Source organism: Oryx dammah, unplaced genomic scaffold (assembly GCF_014754425.2).
Source record: "Oryx dammah isolate SB20612 unplaced genomic scaffold, SCBI_Odam_1.1 HiC_scaffold_28, whole genome shotgun sequence".
Classification (NCBI taxonomy): domain Eukaryota; kingdom Metazoa; phylum Chordata; class Mammalia; order Artiodactyla; family Bovidae; genus Oryx; species Oryx dammah.
Window position 1 is genome coordinate 97,621,311 of NW_024070212.1, and position 23,509 is coordinate 97,644,819.

Below are 23,509 nucleotides of genomic sequence, written 5' to 3' on the forward strand. Positions count from 1 at the left end.
TTAGCAGGAAAGGCTTAAAGAACAAAAGGAGACACAGAAAGAGGAAGAGAAGGGTTAAGGAAAGTAGGAAGAATCCTCTTCCATGCAATAATCAGTTTTTCAGAAAAAAAATTTAATAAAAAACGTAGTATCTGCAAGTGACCATAAGCAATTTTTAATATCCCTACCTTTAAAGAACTGCCTTCTTTGTGCTAAAGTTACAAAAACAACACAACTAACAGTCAGGCATTACATGATGTAATATTGCTCCAAACACACTGTGTAAGATGAGCCTGTGATGCTGGGAGAAGAGCTCTGAGGGATTTAGGGGTTAGCCAGAGAACAAGCACCAGAGAACGTCATGGACCAGGAACAAGAGAAAAAAAAAACAACTGAAGATAACAAAATAAGACATTAGGCAATTCCTAGGTGCTCAGAAAGCTGCCATTCTGAAGAATGAAGGGGCCTCATTTTCTCCCACAGTCCCGAACACTACATCCCCAGCAGTTCCCTGGCCACCAAGCTCGATGGCGCCTTGCACCACATACTTACTAGAGGAATACTTACTAGAGGAGTGAACAAGGGCAGAAACACACGGCAGAATATCACAGCCTGTGGCAGAAGCAGCTTCCCAGCCACATTTGGGCAACAGTGCTGTTGATAGTAGGAGGATGCCTGAATTATTCGGCTCTGGAGAGCTTTCTTGATGTTAAATAAGCAGATTATAATGCACTTGCTTAACATTTTCAGTTACTCGTTCCTGAAATCAGATCATGGGCCATATGGAGAAACTTGGCAGGCTGGTGTAGGTACTTCAACTGCTCAAGACTTATCATGCAAAACTCAAGTGTGAGAAGGGTTCTGTAACCAGAGGCCTGTAACCAGGCTGAGGTCCTGGACTCTGGATACCTGACAGCTAGTGCTCAGTAGCAGCACCTGGTACAAGAGGAACTAACAAAACTTGGACGGACATGAGATCCCCCCAACTTCAGCCCCAGCTCGATGGAGCTTCAACAATTTTATTGGCTAAACACTTCTTCCCAAGTTTACAGCATACTGGTTCCTCCTCCTAAACCCCTAATGGGGCAGAAACCTTTAGCACAGGCTCAAAGATGGGGCGTGGGGATTGGAAGTGGGTTGTAATAAGTGAGTTAGAAACCTGCTGGTGCTCCACAATTGGACAGCAGGACAGAAAAACTCTTACTTCCTACTGCTGAAAACCATCTATAGAAAGACTTGAATGGGATGGAGATTTACTACTGGTCTCCACAAGAGTACATCCAGTCTTCCTACACCAGGACTTCAGGAGCAGGGCGATGCTACGTCATTCTACACATCTTGCAAAAGTACATAGGCCCAAAATTGGCCATGAGGTTTGGGATTACCAGCTCCCCAACCTGGCAGGATGGGAAGAAAGAAAACGTGTTCATGAAAAGCTTTCGGAAGTGAGTCAAGTCTTCCACATGAACCTTGATGCTGTATTGATTGTCCAGGAGCTCGATGGCACCTTGCACCACATACTCATTCTGTAAATGTGAAAGTGAGCAGGTAGAATAGACAATGTGGCCTCCTGGTTTGGTGGCAAGGAGTCCAGCCCTGTAAAAGAGAGAGAGAGAGTGGCAGTGACTAATGAGCTTCCCAGAAGCAGAAGGGCAACGGAATAAGCTGGAAGGATGGGGGAGCCAGCTGTGGGATGGGTGACTGTGTTAGCCTCTGCATGCCTTCCACAATGACATCATCTGAAAAGCTGTCCTCAAAGCAGAGAGCAACCTAACCTTACTCCATGGGCTCTCCTCCAGAAGCTGTCTTGAAACAGTCACCTGATCTTTGACTCCAGTTATAGACCAAACTCTGATACTGGCTATGAACCAAGTTCTTATGCCAGCTGTACAGAGCCTTGACCTCAGTTTATATTTCAAAATTGTGTTAATCATTGACATGCGGTTAGGGGTTAGCCTGGAGGTAAAAGTCAATCTATGCAGTCCGTCCTGCTATGTATTTCTACCACATAGAGTTTTTATGTCCCAGAGGAAGACCATCCTGTGATGTTTGTCTCCTTCAGGCAGATTCCCAAACAGAAAACCCTTCTACGGGTGATGGTCTTGGCAATAGCTTCTAGCACCCCAGACTCCCAGATCACTCTTTCCCAAAGTTCTGAGTTTTTGTTAATCTGTTACTCACGCAAGAAGCTGCACCTGCAACATAGGCAACATCTGCCGCTCCTTCTTCCAGCACCCCAGACTCCCAGATCACTCTTCCCCAAAGTTCTGAGTTTTTGTTAATCTGTTACTCACGCAAGAAGCTGCACCTGCAACATAGGCAACATCTGCCGCTCCTTCTTCCTGGAACGCTGAAAGATGTTGTTTTCCTCCTCATGAAGGGAGTGGCGGTCTGTGGTGCAGGGCACATCCACCAGCACCTACCCAGGAGTGTAAAAGGTCAAGTATTAGAGCTCCTTACAGGCTCCTCTTCCCTAGGTCAGGGCTATTTCAGTCCCTTGACCTGGAGGATTCAGCAGAGTGGTCCCTTGGCCCATCCCCCAACTGCAGAGTATTTGACAAAGCTTCTCACTTTAACCTGGGGGACAACTATGAAATAAAGAGTAGGAAAATAGTACATCTAGGTATACTCATGGCTGGTCAAAAAACCAAAACCAACATACAAATAACTGTAATTAAATAATTGATATCAACCTAAAAAGAAGTCTCCGGTGTTTCAGAGCTCTGTCCTTAACTCTGTCCCTAGCTGTTTGAATAAAAACATCCAACTTACAGATGATATAATGCCCAAAGGGTAGCTAATACACTGAGTAACAGGATCAGGATTCAAAATTATCTTATTCTAAAACAATGTCATATTCAACATAGAAAAGTTTTAAAGTGAGAGATGCAAAGTCATTCACTTATGGGGGAATTCCCCAGCGGTCCAGTGGTTAGGACTCCTCGCTTTCTCTGCTCAGGACCTGGGTTTGATCCTTGGTCAAGGAACCAAGACCCCACAAGTGACACAGCACAGCCAAAAATAAACAAAGTCATGCATTTATTTATTAAAAGCCTACTCTGTGATGGGCAGCAAAACAAAACAAAAAGAGCCCTCCACTTCCCCCAAAACACCAGTCCTATATTTGCATTTCAAAAAGGTAAAAATCATCTATGGAAAAGATCTGTAAATTTTCAGTTAAGCAGAAATTCCATGTAAATTAGTAATGACCCAGGGTTCAATATTCTGATGCATTCTTTGGCTACATGAATTGATACAGCACACACAGAGTAAGATAAATGATTACCTTGTACTCTGGTCAGGTCATATCTCAAGGAATGTGATGGGACTAGTGTTCAGAAAAAGAGACGTTAATTAAATAAGAACACTCAGAGAAGGGATAGGAAAGCTCAGAGAAGGGTCACTGGGATGTTCAGAAACCACATAACAATATCCTCTGTTTCCTGAAACCCTTGTAATACAAAATACCTAAAAAGGATAGATAAAATATATTTTTTTAATAGTCAATATTTTTAAATGCATAGCTCAAAGAAAATTAGAGAAATCCGTAGAAGCCAAAGAAAAACCAGGAGTACAAATCCAAGGAGGCATTCCAGAGCTGAAGCTGATGGCTTCTTTTTTTTTTTTCCTATTCGAAGTATAGTTGATCTATAACGTTGTGTTAGTCTCTGGTATACAGCAAAGAGGTTCAGTAAACAAACAAACATATATATATTATTTTTCAGATTATTTTCTATTATAGTATAAGATATTGAATATAGTTCCCTGTGCTTTAAAGTAGGACCTTGTTCCTTTTTTCTTTTGGCTGTGCTGTGTGGCTTGTGGGCACTCAGTTCCCTAACCAGGGATTCAACCCAGGCCACAGCAGTGAAAGCCCAGAATTCTAACCACTAGGCCACCAGGGAACTCCCAGAACCTTGGTTATCTATTTCACATACAGTAGTTTGCATACACTAATCCAAAACTCCTAATCCCATCCCTCTTTCTCCTTTGGTAACTATCACTTCATTTTCTATTCCTGTGAATGTTTCCGCCTTGTAAATAAGTTCATTTGTATCTTCTTTTTTTTTAAGATTCCACTTGTAAGCGATTTGTCCTTCCCTGTCTGAGTTACTTCACTTAGTATGATAATCTCTAGATTCATCCATGTTGCTGCAAATGGCACTATTTCATTCTTTTTTATGGCTGAGGCATATTCCATTTAATATATGTATCACATCTTCTTTATCCACTCATCTGTCAATAGACATTTAGGTTGCTTCCAAGTCTTGGCTCCTGTAAACAATGCTGCTAGTTATAGTTCTGTCTGGACATATGTCCAGGAGTGGGAGAGTTGGATCTCATGGCAACTCTACTTTTAGTTTTTTAAGGACCCTCCATACTATTTTCTATAACAGCTGCACCAATTTATATTCCCACCAACCGTGTAAGAAGGTTCTCTTCTCCACAACCTCTCCAGCATTTATTATTTGTAGACAATTTTTTTTTAAATCTTTTTGGCCATGCCACACAGCATGTGGGATCTTAGTTCCCTGACCAGGGATCAAATCTGCACTCTGTGCATTAGCAGCATGGAGTCTTAACCACTGGACTACCAGCAAAGTCTCAATTATTTGTAGACTTTTTGATAATGGCCATTCTGACCAGTGTGAAATCACACTGTCGTTTTGATTTGCATTTTCTAAAAATCAGCAATGTTGAGCATTTTTTCATATGCCCGTTGGCAGGATTAAAATTATCTAATGTAGGATTAAAATATAAACCTTACTAAATAAAAAAAAAATTTAAGAGATTACACAGTGAAAGAAACAGTAAGTAAAACAAACACAGTAAATACTTTGACAGAGCCAAAGCCAAATATATCAGGGACATTAATCATTTTAAAAGAGAAAAATTTTCAGATTGGTTCAAAAAGCAAAACCCAATTCTAGAGAGTGTATGAGAGACATATCTAAAGGGTAGTTATTTAACAAGGCTAAATATAAAGAGATTGGAAAAGGTATAACTGCGACATATATAAAAGGGAAGCTGTTAAGTGGGGAGACGGGTGGGTATCTTGCCATGAAAATGCAGAGCTCTGGCACTCCAGCTGATGGCCAGGTAGAGCTGGGGGAGAAATGAAATTACCAAGAGTGTATAGAGTCCTGAGATAGTATTCTTCTTTGAATCTTAAGTGCTTAACACTTGCCAAACACAGTACGTGGTACACAACTATTTGTTCAACAAATAAATTAACAAAGACATCTTCAGGACATTAAAGCTGTTTTCAAACATCTGAAGCACTTTCACATGAAATGGGAGGCAGCACATTGTTACAGAAGGCATAGCTATAATCAATGAATGGAAATAATAAAAATAAAAGGGACTGTGATGATGACAATGTTATTAAATGCTTTCTATATGCCAGGAGCATTCTACATGCATTCTATTTAATCTTCACCTATGGGAAAGGCATTAATATTATCCTTACTTTACAGAAGAAGAAACTGAAGTTTAAACTGAAAGGTTAACTTCTCTGGCTGGTAAGTGATAGAGCCAGGATTCCAAACCAAGCAGTCTGACTAGAATTCTTGAACTCAGCCATATACCATAAAATCTAGAGATTTTAATTCAGTAAGAGAAAGAATTTTTCTAAGAGCAGAGGTGTTCAACCACAAAACCTGAGTGAGCCCCTGTCACCGAAAGTATGCAAACACAGGCTGAATAATGATGATGGCTGCTACTGCTAAGTCATTTCAGTCGTGTCTGACTCGGTGCGACCCCATAGACAGCAGCCCACCAGGCTCCCCCGTCCCTGGGATTCTCCAAGCAAGAACACTGGAGTGGGTTGCCATTTCCTTCTCCAATGTATGAAAGTGAAAAGTGAAAGTGAATGATGATGGCTACTACCTGTCTAATCGTCATGGCCAGTTGATGTACTGAGCACTTTCCCTGGATACGCTCATTATTAATCCTCATAATAATCATTTTCTATTTTACAAACAAAGAGGCTGAAGTTCACCGAGATCAAGCAGCTGTCTCAAAGTCAATAAGTGGCACCTCTGTGATACAAAAACAAGTTAGGTCAACAGCAGAGGTCATGCTCCCTCTACTCTGCTGCCTGTATGCCAAAAAGGCTGAATAGGGGATTCCTACACAGATGGAAGCAGGTCTCTCAAGCTATCCAAGATTCTATAAGCCTTGGTCTTTCTTCCCATGTCTTAGAGTGGCTGAGGCAAGATGGTAAGAACTGAACAGAAGAGAAAAATGTGTCAGATGACAACACAGAGGCAATAGCTACATATATTTTATATTTTTAAAAGTATATATTTTAAATAAATATTTTTAGAATGTGCTGATTAGAAAATACCGGGAACTCTCCACTGCTGGTGGGAATGTAAATCAGTGCAGCCACTATGGAGAATAGTATGGAGGTTCCTCAAAAAACTGAAAACAGAACTACTCTGTGTGTGTGTGTGTGTACTCAGTCGCTCAGTAGCATCTGACTCTTTGTGATCCCATGGACTGTAGCCCGCCAGGCCCCTCTATCCATGAGATTTTCCAGGCAAGAATACTGGAGTGAGTTGCCATTTCCTTCTCCAGGGGAACTTCTCAACCCAGGGATTGAACCCACCTCTCCTGTATCTCCAACACTGGCAGGCAGATTCTTTACCACTGAGCCACCTGGGAAGCAGAACTACCATATGACCCAGCAATCCCATTCCTGGGCATATAACCAGAGAAAACCATGATTCAAAACATACATGCATCCCAATATTCATTTAGCACTATTTATAATAGGCAAGACACTGAAGCAACCTAAATGTCTATCAATGAAGGAATAGATAAAATGTTGTACATATATCCTATTATTGTTGTTTAATTGCTAAGTCATGTCAGACTCTCTTGCAACTCTAGCCTGCCAGGCTAGACTCTCTAGCCTGCCAGGCTAGACTCTCTAGCCTGCCAGGCTCCTCTGTCCATGGGATTTCCCAGACAAGACTACTGGAGTGGATTGCCATTTCCTTCTCCAGGGGATCTTCCCTACCCAGGGATCAAACCCTCCTCTCCTGCAGTGGCAGGCAGATTCTTTACTACTGAGCTATCTGGGAAGCCCACAAGAATACTAGAGTGGGTTGCCATGCCCTCCCCCAGGGGAATCTTCCCACATATATTCATACAATGGAACATTATTCAGCCATAAAAAGGAATGAAATTGTGCCATTTGCAGAGGCATGGATAGACCTAGAGACTGCCATATATAGAGTGAAGTCAGAAAGACAAAAACAAAATATCACTTACATGTGGAATTTAGAAAAATGATATGGATGAACTTACCTGCAAAGCAGAGACACAGGTGCAGAGAATAAACTTATGGATACCAAGGAAGGAAGGGAAAGTGAAAGTTGCTCAGTCATGTCCAACTCTTTGCAACCCCATAGACTATACAGTCCATGGAATTCTCTAGGCTAGAATACTGGAGTGGGTAGCCTTTCCCTTCTCCAGGAGATCTTCCCAACCCAAGAATTGAACTGAGGTCTCCCACATTGCAGGTGGATTCTTTACCAGCTGAGCCACAAGGGAAGCCCAAGAATACTGAAGTGGGTAGCCTATTCTTTCACCAGCAGATCTTCCTGACCCAGGAATCAAACTGGGGTCTCCTGCATTGCAGGCAGATTCTTTACCAACTGACTATCAGGGAGGGCCCAGGAGGGAAGGGGCGGTGGGATAAACTGGGAGACTGGGATTGACATATATATACTACTATGTATAAAACAGATAACTAATAAGAACTACTGTAGAGCACATGAAACTCTAATGGTATGTGGTGACCTAAATGGGAAGGAAATCTAAAAAAAGAGGGAATACATGTAACTGATTTACCATGCTATAAAGCAGAAACTAACACACACTGTAAAGCAACTATACTCTAATAAAAATAAGAATTTAAAAAATAATAAATAAAAGAAAATATAAATAACTTAAAGATGTAAAATGACTTTCCTCTTCATTCATAACAAAAACGTAATTAGAGGCTTCAGTTTGGCAAAAACCAAAAAGTTGGACAACTCCAATGGTGGCAGGATATGAGGAAATAGTGCCCTTATTCATTACCAGTAGAAGTGAAACTGATTTAGCTTTCACAGGGAGTGACTCAGTAACCTCTGTCAATATCCTAAGTACATATGAATTGTTATCCAGCAATCATACTCCAAAAACAAAACCAAAAGTTTGACTTCAGGGCATATTATTAACTAAAAAAAAAAAAATACAAAGTTCAGAATAATAAGCATAATACAGTACCATTCCTATTATTTTTTATATACACATTTATATTTGTATATACACAAAGAAAATATTTTAAGGGAATACAGAAGAAAATATAGACAATATGTAGGGAGAGGAAATAGACAGCTGTGAGACAAGATTAAGGAGGAAACACACTTTTCTCCAGATACCATATTCAGCCTTCTGCATTTTACATCACGTACTGTATAAATATTCAAAACTAAATAAAATGAGCTTAATCATACTTACTTTAATGAGGGTTACTGTGCAGCCAAGTGAGTAGTGAAATAAAATAAGCCTAATTAATTTTTTTCCAGCCAGACAGGTTCAAACTCTTTTTGTTCCCTCTAATCAAGATAGTAGGCAGTCTTCTAAGCTGAACTGACAGTTCTGCAGATGGCTGTTTTCACCACATCACCCAAGGAGACAGTTGGCCAGGTCCACAATCAGCCCTACATCTTCAAATACATATGGCTAGATCCTACCCGCTCAGGGCCTAGCAGTAGAAGGGAATGCCGGCTTTGGCTAGCTGGATGTCCCAGGTCAGGAATCACTCACCCGGTCATAGGTGTCCCCCTCCAATTCTCCCCACTTCCTGCCATCCCATGATGTGACTCGAACTCGATTCTTATCCCTGACATCTTGAGGCACATAGCTGTGGAGGACCCTCTGTAGCCTGCTCGTTCGTGACGTGGAGAGATCATTGGCAGCGAGATTGCCTGTGGGAGTATAAATTTTAGGACTGTTTTTTCTACTTCTGTTAAAAAACGCCACTGGACTCTTGACAGGAACTGCACTGCATCTATAGACATTCTGGGTAGTAGGAATATCTTACGCCTGCAGGAATAAAGAAACTTCAGAGGTCACTGCACAATAAAGCATCCCCCAGCAATGGTGCTGATGGAGAGTCAGACAAATTCTCAGGCATAGCCAAGCAACGCAGACCCCCCAGGCAGGGGCAGGTGGAGGAGAAACATTTATTATATGCAAAGCACAGTACTAGACACTCTGAAGTGGAGGCTGCAAACACCAACTTAGTCCAGAAAGGTTATATAAATAAACAAAGCAGACTAGGTTAAAACATTTATTTCTTTAAAAAATATGCTCTCTCTCACCTTTCTTGAATATGCATTTCTCTTCATCTTTGGTAGATACTACGTATTATTTACCCCCAATTTAAATTCTACTCTTCTTCCTTAGTATGGGCTTCCCCAGTGGCTCAGCTGTAAAGAATCCACCTGCAATGCAGGACATGTAAAGACATGGGTTCAATCCTTGGGTCAGGAAGATCCCTTGAAAAAATGGCAACCTACTTCAGTATTCTGGCCCCGAAAATTCCATGGACAGAGGAGCCTGAAGGGCTACAGTCCATGAGGAAAAAAAGAGTCAGCCATGACTGAGCAACTCAACAACAGTTCCTTAGTAACAGAACTCCAATTTTATTTGAGAGAGAGGGGAGCAATATTCCCCAAAAGACTACATTTCCCAGCCTCCTTTTACAACTAAGTAAAACTATAAGACTAAGTTCTGGTCAGTGAGTTGTAGGCAGAATTACTGTGTGGGACTTCTGGGAAGATGTTTAAAAGACGTTGATACAGGGCTTCCCTTGTGGCTCAGTGGTAAAGAATCCACCTGCCATGCAGGAGACATGGGTTTAATCCCTGGTCCAGGAAGATCCCACATGCCGTGGAGAAGCTAAGCCCCAGCTCCACAACTACTGAACCTATGCTCGAGAGTCCAGAAGCTGCAACTACTAATACCACAGGTCCCAACTACTGAAGCTTGTGTGCCCTAGAGCCCGTGCTGTGCCACAGGAGAAGCCACCACAATGAGCAGCCTGCCTACCACACCTGGAGAGGAGCCCCTGCTCGCTGCAACTAGAGAAAAGCCCATGCAGCAGCAAGACCCAGCACAGCCAAAACTAAATAAAAATTACATATAAAAACCAGAAGCCGATACAGGGACTTTCCTGGTGGTCCACTAGTTAGGATTCTACCTGCCAATGCAGGGGACACAGGTTTGATCCCTCATCTGAGAAGATCCCACATGCTGAGGGGCAACTAAGCCCATGTGCCATAATTACCGAAGCCCATACGCCCCAGAGCCCGTGCTCAACAAGAGAAGCCATGGCAGTAAGAAGCCCGTGCACCACAGCTAGAGAGTAGCCCCCTGCTTGTGGCAATGAGAGGAAACCCACAAAGCAACAAAGACCCAGGATAGTAAAAAATAAATTTAAAAAATTAAAAATAAATAAAGAAAAAGAAGCTGATACAATCAGGAGATGTGCCCCTTTTGTCCAGACTTGAGGCAATCCTGAGGATGGAAGACAGCAATAAAATAGGTTGCAAAAAGAAACAAGAAACCCTGATGACTGTGGAGCCTCTGTGCCAGTCCTGGACTGCCTATATTCCAGCTCTCTTACCTAAGAGAAGAATAAACATTTCTTCTTTAAGTCATTAGTTGAGTTTTCTATTGTATACAATCAAGCCTAAACCCACGATTCACCATCTAGCTTTCACTTTCCCTTTTGTGATAGACACAAGTTTGAGAAATATTTCACTTCACTCTTGGCTCTAAGAAAAATATTACTGTGAGCTTAATGATAAACGGCAATTGATACCTGGCCTCGGAGTCAAGGAATGAGAGAGAGCAGTGGGTACTGTGGTGAAGAACTAGAGAGTACATACTTTTATCTAGTGAGTGAACCACTTTAGTCTCCCCACAAAGAAATATGTCCTAATTTTTGAGGGCACTCAAAGAAGTAAAAATTGGATTCTCTGCTCAAGAGGAATCTGCAGCAGGATATCAATTGAGAAGAAAAAATCTGGGTTCCAGTTCTGGGCCTATCTCTAACTCCTTTAGAAAAGCAACTCTCAGTTACTTCTTTGGCCCTTCTTCCTCTTCTGAGTCCCAGTTCCTTCTCATCCAAGAAACTCCACCTTATCCATTCCCCTTTCTGATGAATTTTCACAGCACTCACAGTCAGATCAGCATAGCCCAGCCTAGGGTGATTGGACCCATTAAGCCATATCAACATTTCTTCATTCCCTCTGGACTTCCAGAATGTGGAAATCAAATGTAGTACCTCTCTGAATCACTTGTAGAGCCTACCTTGAGGCTGGAACCTAATTCAAACTGTGCAAGTTGGCTGATAAGAACTGGAAAAGAAGGGTCCAGGTCCAGTAAAAAAGGCTATGGCAAGAGAAGCCTGGCTGAGCTCCAGGAGCAGTGTCACAGCCATCCCCTCCCTTCTGGCTTCCCTGGTGGTCCAGTGGTTAAGAATCTGCCTGCCAGCGCAGGGGTCATGGGGTGAAGATTCCACATGCTGTGGGGCAACTATGCCCCTGTACCACAACTACTGAGCCCATGAATCCGAAAGCCTATGCTCTGTGACCAGAAAAGTCACGGCAATGAAAACCTTGAGCACAGCAGCTACAGAGTAGACCCCAACTGCCACAACTGGAAAAAGTCCATGCATAGCAACAAAGACCCAGCACAGCCAAGAATGAATGAATGAATAAATAAAAATCACAGCCTCCTTGTGAATCTTTCTCAAGATGAAAATACTGTTTATATTAAGGCAGGATGTCAGCAAATGGATGGCTGAAATGCACATTTACAATGAACAAGGCTCAGGCTGAGCTATACTACTGAGTAAGTCTTAGGCCTGTCCTCAAGGAACTCCTTATCTTGGGGAGAAAGAACCTGTATACCCATTATCCTCTGATGCAAGGCTAATGTACTAACTGTTTCAAGGGTGATGCCCAGGGTGTGAGAGCACAGGAGACAGAGGACACACTTCGCAGCTGGCCAGCAGAGATCATGAGAGAAGACTTCCAGGAGGTGGCACACTTGAGCTGAGGCTTGAGAGCTAAGAGGGTGATAGGATGGGGGTATTCCAGAATCTGTAACATGAGCAAAGGTAGAGCCTGATTCAGGCAACAAAGACTAGCAGGATATGGCTAAAGCACATAAAGCCTGGGGAAGAAGGACATATTAAAGCTCTAAAGGACTGCTGTGGCCAGATCTTATCACTTTAGCTGTCAGGCTAAGAAAACGGAACTTATAGACAAAGGGAAAAGATGCAGAGGGGTGAAAAGTGTCATGTGGGAGCCTAGTCAGGGCTTTGCTTTAATCTGCTCTCAAAGACCTTGCTCTGCTCAGCAGTCTTCCTTGGCCACCTGACAGAGAAAGAGAGGAAGTCACTGCAAACAGAACAAACACACCAGCTTAGCAAGTACTACTCTACCTGACCTGGACCAGAGAGCTCATCATCTTCAGAGAGCCCCTGCCTGGGGGAGGGAGGGGAAGAGAGCCCTCCCTGCTCAAGACACAGCCCTCTGACTTACGGCAACAGCCAGTCTGAAGCAATGCTAATGTCTTTCCCCCAGGGGCTGCACACAGGTCAAGCACGGTGTCCCCAGGCTGCAGGCCAAGGGCCAGGACAGGCAGCAAGGACGCAGCATCCATCAGGTAGTAGTCCATGAGACCCAGGCTGCCAAGCCTAGAAGAGAAGAGACCACCTTAAAGTGAAAGGCCAAGTCAGGAGACCCACCGGAAGTCAAGGTCTCAAGTCCAAAAAAACTCATTTCTCCGACCCACCCTCAGTTATACACTCACTCACTCATTCATCTACATAGCAGCCAGAGCAGCCTTTTAAAACTGAAATCAACTCACCCAATTCCAGCCACACTACTCATCTTGCTATCCCTTAATTAAGCCACGCATACTCCTGTTTTGTAGTTGTTCTGCTTTCTGCATGCAGCATACTTCCTCCAAATATACCTCATTTGCTTCCTCACTTCTTTCAGGTCCTCCGTGAAAGTTACCTCACCAAAGAGGCACTGGTATGCCCTGACCACTCTATCTGAAAATAGCAGCCCCCTACTCCCATCTGTCTTTAAAGTATTTATTATTCACTTTGTAAGTATAAAGGTATGTGTGTGTGTGTGTGTATTTTTCTCCTTCTCTCTCTCCCTATTAGAGTGAAGGTAGAGACTTTGTCTTGCTTTGTTCATCATAATATCTCCAACACCTGAAACAGTGAATGGCGTGTGGTAGGAACTCAGTTTTATTAGGTTACATATTGAGATACCAAGTTCTTTCTGGGTTCAGAAAAGGATGCCATCCATTGTGACTGTGAGAGTTAAAAATATCTGACTTAGGTTTGGACGAAGGAATGGACTTTCATTAGGTTAAAAAAAGGGAGTAGGGTGGGGAAGAGGTGCATTCTGAGCAGAAGAAAACAAAAAAACCAAAGGCACAAAACCAAACTCATAGCTTCTTTCAGACACGGTGAGAAATCTGGTGTGTCAGAAAGAGAAGGAGATCCAACCAGTCCATCCTAAAGGAGATCAGGTCCTGGGTGTTCATTGGAAGGACTGATGTTGAAGCTGAAACTGCAATACTTTGGCCACCTGATGCAAAGAGCTGACTCATTGGAAAAGACCCTGATGCTGGGAAAGATTGAGGGCAGGAGGAGAAGGGGACGACAGAGGATGAGATGATTAGATAGCATCACCGACTCAATGGACATAAACTTGGGTAAACTCCAGGAGTTGGTGATGGACAGGGAGGCCTGGCATGCTGCAGTTCATGGGGTCGCAAAGAGTCGGACACAACTGAGTGACTGAACTGAACTGAGAAATACAAGGTATATGAGATTGAAGTTCAGTTCAGTTCAGTTCAGTCGCTCAGTTGTGTCCAACTCTTTGCGACCCCATGAATCGCAGCACACCAGGCCTCCCTGTCCATCACCAACTCCTGGAGTCACTCAAACTCACGTCCATCGAGTTGGTGATGCCATCCAGCCATCTCATCCTCTGTCCCCTTTTCCTCCTGCCCCCAATCCCTCCCAGCATCAGAGTCTTTTCCAATGAGTCAACTCGTCACATGAGGTGGCCAAAGTACTGGAGTTTCAGCTTTAGCATCAGTCCTTCCAATGAACACCCAGGACTGATCTCCTTTAGGATGGACTGGTTGGATCTCCTTGCAGTCCAAGGGACTCTCAAGAGTCTTCTCCAACACCACAGTTCAAAAGCATCAATTCTTCGGCCCTCAGCCTTCTTTATGGTCCAACTCTCAAATTCATATATGACCACTGGAAAAACCATAGCCTTGACTAGATGTACCTTTGTTGGCAAAGTAATGTTTCTGCTTTTGAATATGCTATCTAGGTTGGTCATACCTTTCCTTCCAAGGAGTAAGCGTCTTTTAATTTCATGGCTGCAATCACCATCTACAGTGATTTTGGAGCCCAGAAAATAAAGTCCCTTACTGTTTCCACAGTTTCCCCATCTACTTGCCATGAAGTGATGGGACCAGATTGAAGTTGCAAAGCAGATAGAGGCCAAGGTTGTAACAGATATTAAGTTTGGGCTATAACCTGTAGGCAGTTACCAAAAATTTGTAAAGAAAATCACATGATCAGCTAGTGAGAGTTTTAGAAAGCTAGGTAGGCTAGAAAGAACAAATTAGAAACAGAGACACCAGTGAGAAGGCTGTTAGCAGAGTCCAAGTGAGAGCTAATGACACACAGATAGAGGCAGCAATCATTAGGGTAGAGGGGGATGCCAACAACACGATAGTCGCAGAAGGACTCCTCACTCGCAGCTGTCATACGGGCAACTGCGGAGCAGTCATTCAGCCTGAGACACAGCTCAGCATGGACAGCCTTTGGGGACAGTCTCAAGGAGACAGAAAACTTGGTCCTTGCTGTCCTGACAGGAAGGCTGTGGGAGAAAGATGGGACAAGACACACGACACAGTACTACTGAGGATCAGCTACAAGAGCTACCATCCTTTCACACTTGAATTGTCTGTGAAACTGTGTGCCTTGTAGCTGACAAAGGAGAAAGACAAATCAGAGAAAAATAAACAATTGCTATCATAGCTGTACTGGCTCACAAAAACCCATTCTTATCAAGTTCCTTCCTTTTATTAATTTATTTTTTTTAAGTTCCTTTCTTTAAGAAGCATTACTCAACCTTTTTTTTGGGGGGGAGGGTTCATAGTTTTGAGAATCAGTTAAAAGTTACAATATCTCTTTTCAAAAAAAAGGCACAGTATACTTATGGCTGATTTACATTGTTGTATGGCAGCAACCAACACAACACTGTAAAGCAAATATCCTGCAATTAAAATTTTAAAAAGAAAGTAAAACAACTTTTCAATTTTAGGAGGATCCTGGACTCCGTGAATACATTTTTGAACTTCCCAGAGGTTAAGATCCCCTTGATTTACAGGGACTCCATCAAGACAAGAAGGAAAAAATTCAAATAAAGAGATCTGCTTTCCCCCTACTCTCAGGGTGTCCTCAGGCAACTTAAAAATCAACATGGTCTTACTCCATGGATCTGCCTAAAGCCAGGGCCTCCAAATCGGCCTCTAACCCTGCTCTAATCTATGCCCTCCTCACTGTGACTAAAACGATCTTCCTGAAACACACCTTTGATGGCAATAACATTAACAGTAACAGATACTATGTATGAGTGTTATATTGCAGGGACTATACTTGGTTTTTAATATGCATCATTTGATTTAATTCTTACTACAACCCTATGAGGCAGGAGAACTCAGATTCTAGAGCCAGACTACCTGGATCTCAAATCCAGCCCACCTGCTCATCAGTTGTGACCTTTAGCAAATCAGTCAACTTCTCTGTACCTCAGTTTCCTCATCTGTAATGAGTATGTACCAGATAGGATTAGTGTGAGGATGAAATGAATTAACAGAAGTCAAATGCTTAAAACAGTATCTGGCACATAGTGAACCATACTGTCAGCTATTACTATCATTACTTTCCAAGTTATCTTCCTGATAAGGAAACCAAGGCTCAGGTATCCAATGCCACCTGTCTTTTTTTTTTTTTTCGGTTGCACTTTGTGGCATGAGAAACTTCTCCAACCAGGGATCCAGGGATCAACATGGCGGCCCCTGCAATGAAAGCTTGGAGCCTTAACCATTGGACCACCCAGTGAAGCCCCGTATATCTAATATCAATAAGTGGTGAAGACAGGACTCAAACCTAGGTTTTCTTAACTCCAAAGCCCATGCTTATAATCACTCTATGTTATTCCTTTCCTCTGTTCTGAACCCCTCTTCAGTGGTTCTCTAGAACACATATTGGCCATTTACAGCAATATATACTAAAAGGCACATGGTATGAAGCTACCCAGCCCTGGTATTCTAGTCATTTATAAGCAACCACCAGGAAACTCTCCTCTCCCTAGCCTGCAAGCTCCTGGAATTCAAGATTCCCATACATGGCGTCCCATGTACTTTTCCAGCCCCATCTCTTACTTCTCTTAAACATACAGCCTTCCTTCAAACCAGCCGCTAAGACTACTGCAAAGACTCCTAATTTACAATCCATTTCAAGCCTTGCCTCTCTCCAACCTATTTTCCACACAGCAGCCAGAATGATATTTTTAAAATTCAAAGCTGATCACGTCATTCTCCAGCTTAAAACTTTTATGGCTGGGACTTCCCTGGTGGCCAGTGGTTAAGACTCTGTACTTCCACTGCAGGGGCCACAAGTTCAATCTCTGGTCAGGGATCTAAGATCCCAGATGCCAAATAAAAACGACAACAAAACAAACAAACAAAAAAACCCTTTCATGGCTCCCTCTTCCTTTTAGAGAAAAAGTCCATAATCTCATATGGCCTGTAAAACCTTCCTTATTTGGTTCAGATGGTAAAAAACCTGCCTGCAAGGCAGGAGACCTGGCTTTGATCCCTGGGTTGGCAAGATCCCACTCCAGTATTCTTGCCTGGAGACTCCCCATGGACAGAGAAACGTGGCAACCTACAGTCAATGGGGTCACGAACAGCCGGACGTGACTGATCAACTAAGTACAGCACAGACTTCTTCTGTAGCCTCACACTCCCATCCCCAACCCCATGCCACCAGTTTTAATTCCTATTAATTTTCAGGTCTTAGCTTAAATTTCACTTCCTCAGCACTAGATCTTCTAACTATAAGACTTCATGGCATCTTGTACTTTTCTTCTGTAGCACTTATCACAACCATAAATAGTCAACAGTTATCTCCCTCACTACACTGCAAGTTCCATGGGGACTTGTGCACTTCAGAGTGCCTGGCATTTGGTAGACAATATTTGCTGAATGAAAGAAACACTCCTTCAAAGATAACTCCCATATCCTACAACTACCACTGAGCTCTCCTTTTCTCAATTTCTAAAACACAATTTAGCATTTCATTACAGAATCTTTTTTCATTCAAATCCATATACATCTGAGCATTGGATAAGATGTCTGGAAGGTCTCCTTTCGTTTCCCCAGTCTAGTACTAACTTTGTGTTCCTAAGCAAGCCCTATTTCCTAGACAAGGCCCACTTTTTTGGTATCATGAGGTTACCTGTCCTACTCTCTTTGATGGGGGCAAAATAAGAAAGCAATTGTAAATAACACATTTTAACTAGAGAGGGTGCAGTGCTCATATAAGAAGTGTGGGTTTTTTTCCTTTCTTAGGCAGTAGCACAGCACAGGCTCAAAGTGCAGGTACTAGGGTCAGACTGCCTGGGTCTAAATACTAGCTACACCACGTACTACCTAAAGGACCTACAGAAATAAGTACAAAAGGAACAATAAGAACAAAAGGAGGTAAGGCCCAACATGTATAAGCACTTAGTAAATATTAGCAATATTAGGGCTCCCATTAAACAGGACAAGAGCTGCATCTCTTTCTGTACGCTTCTGGCAGGCACTCAGCACAGCCCCAGCCACGCTCCAGATCCTACCTGGCAGGAGGGAAACGGCTGACATCCCCTCTGGTGAAAGTAAAACAACGAAGATTTGGACTGCAAGCCCAGGACGCGGGGGATGGAGCAGCAGTTTGGCTATTCTCAGGCTCTGGTTCCCTGTGAAAGACAGCTTCATTCACAAAGTCCCTGGCCTTCAGCTGCTCCAGCTCAGCACTCACATGATCCCCAGCAGCGAAGTTATTGACCAGTGCACCATACTTCTGCTCTGAGAGGAGACTGACCCGGATCGATGGCCAGAGATCTCCAAATTGCACACTGTAGGTCATGTCAAAATTCTGCAGAGCCAGTCGAGTAGCAGGAAATTTGGGCTCTGTGGAAGCCTGGAAGAAAGAGAACAGGCCTGTAGGTCTTCCAGGCCTCACTATCCCCTTACTGCCTGAGCCCACCACCACCTTAGAGTGCTGGGGCAAACATGGATCCAGCTAGTGCCCACTCCTGCCTTTGCATCGTACCTCTGCCTGCAAGAGAAAAAGTGTATGAGAGAAAAGTAGTGGGAAACTGGCCTTTCTAACTCAGTGTTGTGAAACTCTAGCTCTCACAATAGCACGTGGGGCTCACCAAAAATGAGGGCATTCCTTGAGACCTAGGAGAGGACTCTTGAGGACAGTCTATAGAAGGTCAGTAGCAACTATAGAGGCCCTGGGCAAAGAACAGATTTAAAGATGGAAGACATTTTTTTCTTTCTGAACAGTCCTTCCATTTTCTAAAGCACTTTCACATCTCCTAGTTTACATGAGCACCACAAGAGACAGTGCAGTGGGATACAAAAAATATCAACCTTCTACATTTGGTAGCGAGGTGGGGGTAACTTACCTAAAGGTCATGCAGTGACTGACACCACAATGCTCAGTATCACAGGGCTGAGGGTCATTTGGGGCAAGTTCCCAGATTCCAGGAAGGTGGGATGAGAAGAGCTCACAGAAGCCTTGAAGTGTGAATCAAGGTGGGGACTTACAGAATGATTGCTATGGGGGTAGCAGAGAGGGGCGTGAGTCAGGCTTGAGGAGTACGGAAATAGGTTGAAAGAGAGAAAGATCTCAGCTGAGGAGTCCACAGGTTGGCCCTGGATGCCACAGCTGGAATGCTTATTATGGCTGGTAGCCCTGTTACCGTTTATGAATTTTGTGTTGGCTTAGATTTTCGGATTGCTTGGAACTCCTTCTCGGCCCTCATTTCTTGTTATGGTGGGGGCTCTTGCTGTGACCATGACCTCTGCTACGGTGGGGACTCTTGTGGGGACTCTTGCTCCGGCTCCTGCTCTGGCCCTGCCTTCTGCTATGGTGAGGACTCTTGCTTTGGCTCCGACTTCCGTTACGAAGGGCACTCTTGATCGGGCCCTGACTTCTGCTAGGTGTGGTACTTTCATTCTGGCCCTGATCTTCAAGAGGTGGAGGAGAATCTCTATGGTTTTTATGTGTGCTTTCTTGGGTACTATTGCTCCCACTCCGACTTCTGCTAAGATGGAAAGTCTTTCTTTGAGTCCAAGTTGTAGGGCCATGGACACTCTCACTCTGGCTCCCACTTGCGCTTTGGTGGGTGTTCTTGCTGTCACTACTCTGGCACTCATTAATAACCAAAATTGAACTACAGCTGGCATTAGTGCTGCAGCTGGAACTCTTGGTTGAAGGCACAGGACAGCTGTAGGGAATCTGGGAGGACTCCTTGTGGCAGTCTCGAGAAGCCATGGAGTAGACGTGGAGGCCACATGGCATAGCATCAAGGTGACCCCGGGCTCTGGGGGCAATGGGTAAATTTTGGGGGTCAAAGGGTGTTCTCAAAGGGATAAAAGAATAGATGTGGGTAGAACAAGGAGGCACCACAGGCTGGCGATGAGGTTGGAGTGGGCCCCGGGGAGCGCTATAGATGACACCAGGGGGCACCACAGGCTGGTTCTGGCACTGAAGGGGCCTTGTGCACTGATTGAGGGGACCAGAGAGTAGGCCAGGATCGGGGGTGGGGGGGACCATGGAATATACATGGGTACTACAGGGGGGTCCTATGAGGGGTCCCCGGGGGCTGGTCTGAGCATAACTACTGGGTAAGATAGGATCACAAGGAAGGCGAAGGGGAAGGGAAGCAGGGATAACTGTTTTGAGGGTTCTAGGAACCACAGCAGGTGCAGTAGTCTCTTGGGGAAGTTCTTTGGGGCAGGAATTTGAGCAAGTTGTGATGGTTGTCACCATAGAAGAAGGACCAGAGACGCCAGAAGGGCGGGAGGGAGGTGGAGGAGAGGAGCTGGGCTTGGGGGCGCTGGGCTGGTCAGGAGTGTGCTGGGTGACCAGGGAGTGACATCTGTGGGGAGAATGTGGTCGTTTTACCTCTAAGGATTTGGGAGACTTTTCTTGGGGACAAACGGGTGGAGGGAGAGGGGATTCCTTACAGCTTCTGCAGCGGGGTGACTGGGGTGGATTCATAAACTGGTTGCCTGGAGGTGAAGGGAAGAAGGCAGAACAAGGACAGTGGGAGGACAGGGGAAGAGGTGGTTCCTGGGGACAGGAGGGACCAGAAATCATAGGACCTGGGGTTATTCGGAGATAAGAGCTCCCACCAGTCTCCCAGGAATAAATAGACTCAAAGCAAGACTTCCTGGAATCCTGTAACTGGGGGTTGCCAGTACTCCCAGGGGATAGGTGGATGGCATAGTAAGGGTTCCCAGGGGCAGGTATGTGGGCCTCTGGGGGAAGATGGGAATAGTGATAAGAGCCCTCCTGAGGTGAGCTGGGACAACTAGATGTGCCTGGTTGAGAGGAAAGTGGGGAGCCACAATAATTTTTCCCAAAAGTTGGGTCAAGCTGTGGTTTAGGTTCATGAGAGTCTGGACGCTTAGCATGGCCACGGTAAAAGTTGTCAGTGGGTGGGGAAGATGCTGAGGAAAGAGGAGGACCATTGTAACTTCTCCCTGAGGACCAGGAAGAGAGCAGAGTAGAGGTCATGGGCCCAGTATCCAAAACCCTCTGAGGAGGTGGAGAAATTATAGGTCTAGTTTCCATGTGCCGATGGACAAGGGGAGGTGAAATTACAAGCCCAGTTCCCAGGGACTTATGAGTAAGAGGCGGTGAAATCACGGGGCCAGTTTCCAAAGGCACATGAGTAAGGGGAAGGGAGGTCACCGGGTTGGTTACCAGGGCTGGAGGGTATCCACCATAGTAACAGAGGTAACTGTGCTGGTCTACGTAAGGGCCTCGGGGACAGGGACGTGGTGTTCTCGGAGGACTGATCCAGCTGCAATGAGGGCTCCGCGGACGGGCAGGGGGTGACCCCACAAAGCGGAACCGCTCAACACAAGGACTTGGAGGGGACGAACCCGACAGGATAGGCTCCCGGCAGGAGGGCTTTCCTAGGTGTGGAGAAGCGGGTTCAAAACAACATTCCCCTGGGCGCAGAAGAGCCTGCGGGATTGGGGAGGAGGGCGGTGGTGGTGGGCAAAGAATCGGTCGGGGTAGGGAGGAGCACTGGTCGGTTAGGGAAGAAATATCAGGGCTACAAGTGAGGCCAGAGAAAGGGGCTCTGGACAAGTAGGGAGAGCCCATAAGGTGGGAGGAGTCGCTGAACCTTTTGCCTGGTTTGGGGGAAAGGGCTGGAGGGTGGTCGCTATAACCTTTCCTGGGAGCCAGAGGCAACTCTAGGGTGAGGAATGGGGTTGAATCCTCTCCCGGAGGGCAGCAGAGACCCGGGAGGGAAGGGTAAGTCGCTACGTCACTTTCCGAGCGGAGAGGACGGCGGGGCAGGAAGGTCTAGGAGGAAAGGAAGATAAGAGATCATGGAGGGGGGGGCAGGGGAGGGAGGGTGGGAAAAAAGGGAAGGAGGGGGAAAGGGAGGAAGGGAAGGGGGAAGGTTCGTGGGGGTCCAGGGGAAGGGAACCAAGTGCCGGGAAACAAGAGGCGTGACAGAACTGAAAGAATGAGGGCGGAGTGATGACGTAACTTAGAGGGGCGGAGTCTGGAGTCCGCAGACCTAACTAGAGGGGCAGCCGAAGATTTGTGACGAAATAAAAAGGCGGAGAGAGGCAAAGACTACAGAGGTGAGAAGGAGGCACCTAGTCACGCTGCCTGAGGGGTGGGGGAAAGGTGAACCAAAGCGTTCCAGAGGCGCTGGAGTAGCGAACTGAGGGTGCGAGATGTGACAGGGCTGGAGAAGTTTCCCGAGGGGCGGCGGTAAAAGGCTGCTGTCACTGGACCTTACCCATTTCTTCTTATGTCGTTGTCTCCGCGGGACCGTCGCGAAGTCCGCACGCTTCAGCATGTCCCGAACACCTCTCACTAAGAGCGCAGCCATGTCGGCGTGCGCCGCTTTGTAATTCCGACCGGAACCGCAAAAGCAGACGCTCAGGTTCCGGAGAGGTGGTGTGTGCCCCACAGTGGACGAAAAGGAGAGAGCGTTACGGCTGACTCTCTTGGGGCTCCGCCCTCCGACGCGAGTGCAAACCCCGCCCAGCTAGGGATCTTTTGTTGTTTTTAGTCGCTCAGTCGTGGCCGACTCTTTGCGACCCACTAAACTGTAGCCCTTGACGTACTTCTTTTCCTATTTGGAACCAGCCTGTTGTTCCATGTCCAGTTCTAACTTGCTTCCTGACCTGCATACAGGTTTCTCAAGAGGCAGGTCAGGTGGTCTGGTATTCCCATCTCTTTCAGAATTTTCCACAGTTTATTGTGATCCACACAGTCAAAGGCTTTGGCATAGTCAAGAAAGCAGAAATAGATGTTTTTCTGGAACTCTCTTGCTTTTTCGATGATCCAGCGGATGTTGACAATTTGATCTCTGGTTCCTCTGCCTTTTCTAAAACCAGCTTGAACATCTGGAAGTTGACGGTTCACGTATTGCTGAAGCCTGGCTTGGAGAATTTTGAGCATTACTTTACTAGCGTGTGAGATGAGTGCAATTAAGACTCGGAGCTGCCGATGCAGGGGATGTGTGTTGGATCCCTGCTTGGGGAACTAAGATTCCCAACATGCTGCACTGCATGGCCAAAAGAAAAAGAGCAATACAGTGTACACTTAAAGGAGAATGTTCAAACCCTGAGTTGGGGAGAACAAAGGTAAAGATATTGAAATCAATTATAAATTTTTAATTAATTACCTTAACTGAAATATCTAGCCTGCCATAATTCATCTGAGTGTCCCCCATTTAAAGCCTGCCTGCATGTGAACCTGAAAGTGTCCTTGGATTGAGTACAAATTAGATAGGTTCCCCACCATTTATCATAAAATTTGAGTCCTCCCTCTAGCGTTTCCTGCTCTGATCCATATGTACACGTATGACTATGAAACTGTCTTCTAAATTGGAGAATGGCCATGTGAACTCCCACAAAAAACCCTCCAGTGACTTCCTTCTCCCTGTGGAAAAGCCACAGTCTTTACTTTGGCATATGTATGAGTTCCCTTGGGCTTCCATAACAAAGTTCCATAAACTGAGTGGTTTAAACAACAGAAGTTTATTGTCTCACATATGGGGAGTCTAGAAACCCTTAATCAAGGTTG

At 44.9% G+C, this 23,509-nt stretch overlaps 1 protein-coding gene across 2 annotated transcripts; it reads right to left on the reverse strand.

The window, feature by feature from the left end:
* Nucleotides 1–91: 91 nt before the first annotated feature.
* On the reverse strand, nucleotides 92–22,396 carry NSUN4 (NOP2/Sun RNA methyltransferase 4). 2 transcript variants are annotated; one of them, XM_040231331.1, is made up of 6 exons: nucleotides 22,215–22,396; nucleotides 18,009–18,352; nucleotides 12,597–12,751; nucleotides 8,806–8,966; nucleotides 2,274–2,398; nucleotides 92–1,575 (listed from the first exon to the last, which is right to left on the reverse strand). In XM_040231331.1, the coding sequence occupies exons 1-6, from the start codon at nucleotides 22,305–22,307 to the stop codon at nucleotides 1,299–1,301; spliced, it is 1,155 nt and encodes a 384-aa protein (XP_040087265.1). In that variant the 5' UTR covers nucleotides 22,308–22,396; the 3' UTR covers nucleotides 92–1,298. The 2 variants fall into 2 exon arrangements, with proteins under 2 accessions (XP_040087265.1, XP_040087266.1); XM_040231332.1 differs by having other exon boundaries at nucleotides 2,288–2,398; nucleotides 22,215–22,360.
* Between the last annotated feature and the right edge of the window lie 1,113 nt (nucleotides 22,397–23,509).

Bases quoted from the DNA above. Each gene is read 5' to 3' on its own strand.
- NSUN4 (XM_040231331.1), bottom strand. From the start codon at position 22,307: ATGGCTGCGCTCTTAGTGAGAGGTGTTCGGGACATGCTGAAGCGTGCG. The intron at 18,353-22,214 runs GTAAGGTCCAGT...TCTTTCTTCCAG, and splicing joins AACGACATAAGAAGAAATGG to GCTTCCACAGAGCCCAAATT. The intron at 2,399-8,805 runs GTGAGTGATTCC...ACTCCTGGGTAG, and splicing joins AGGGGGACACCTATGACCGG to GTGCTGGTGGATGTGCCCTG.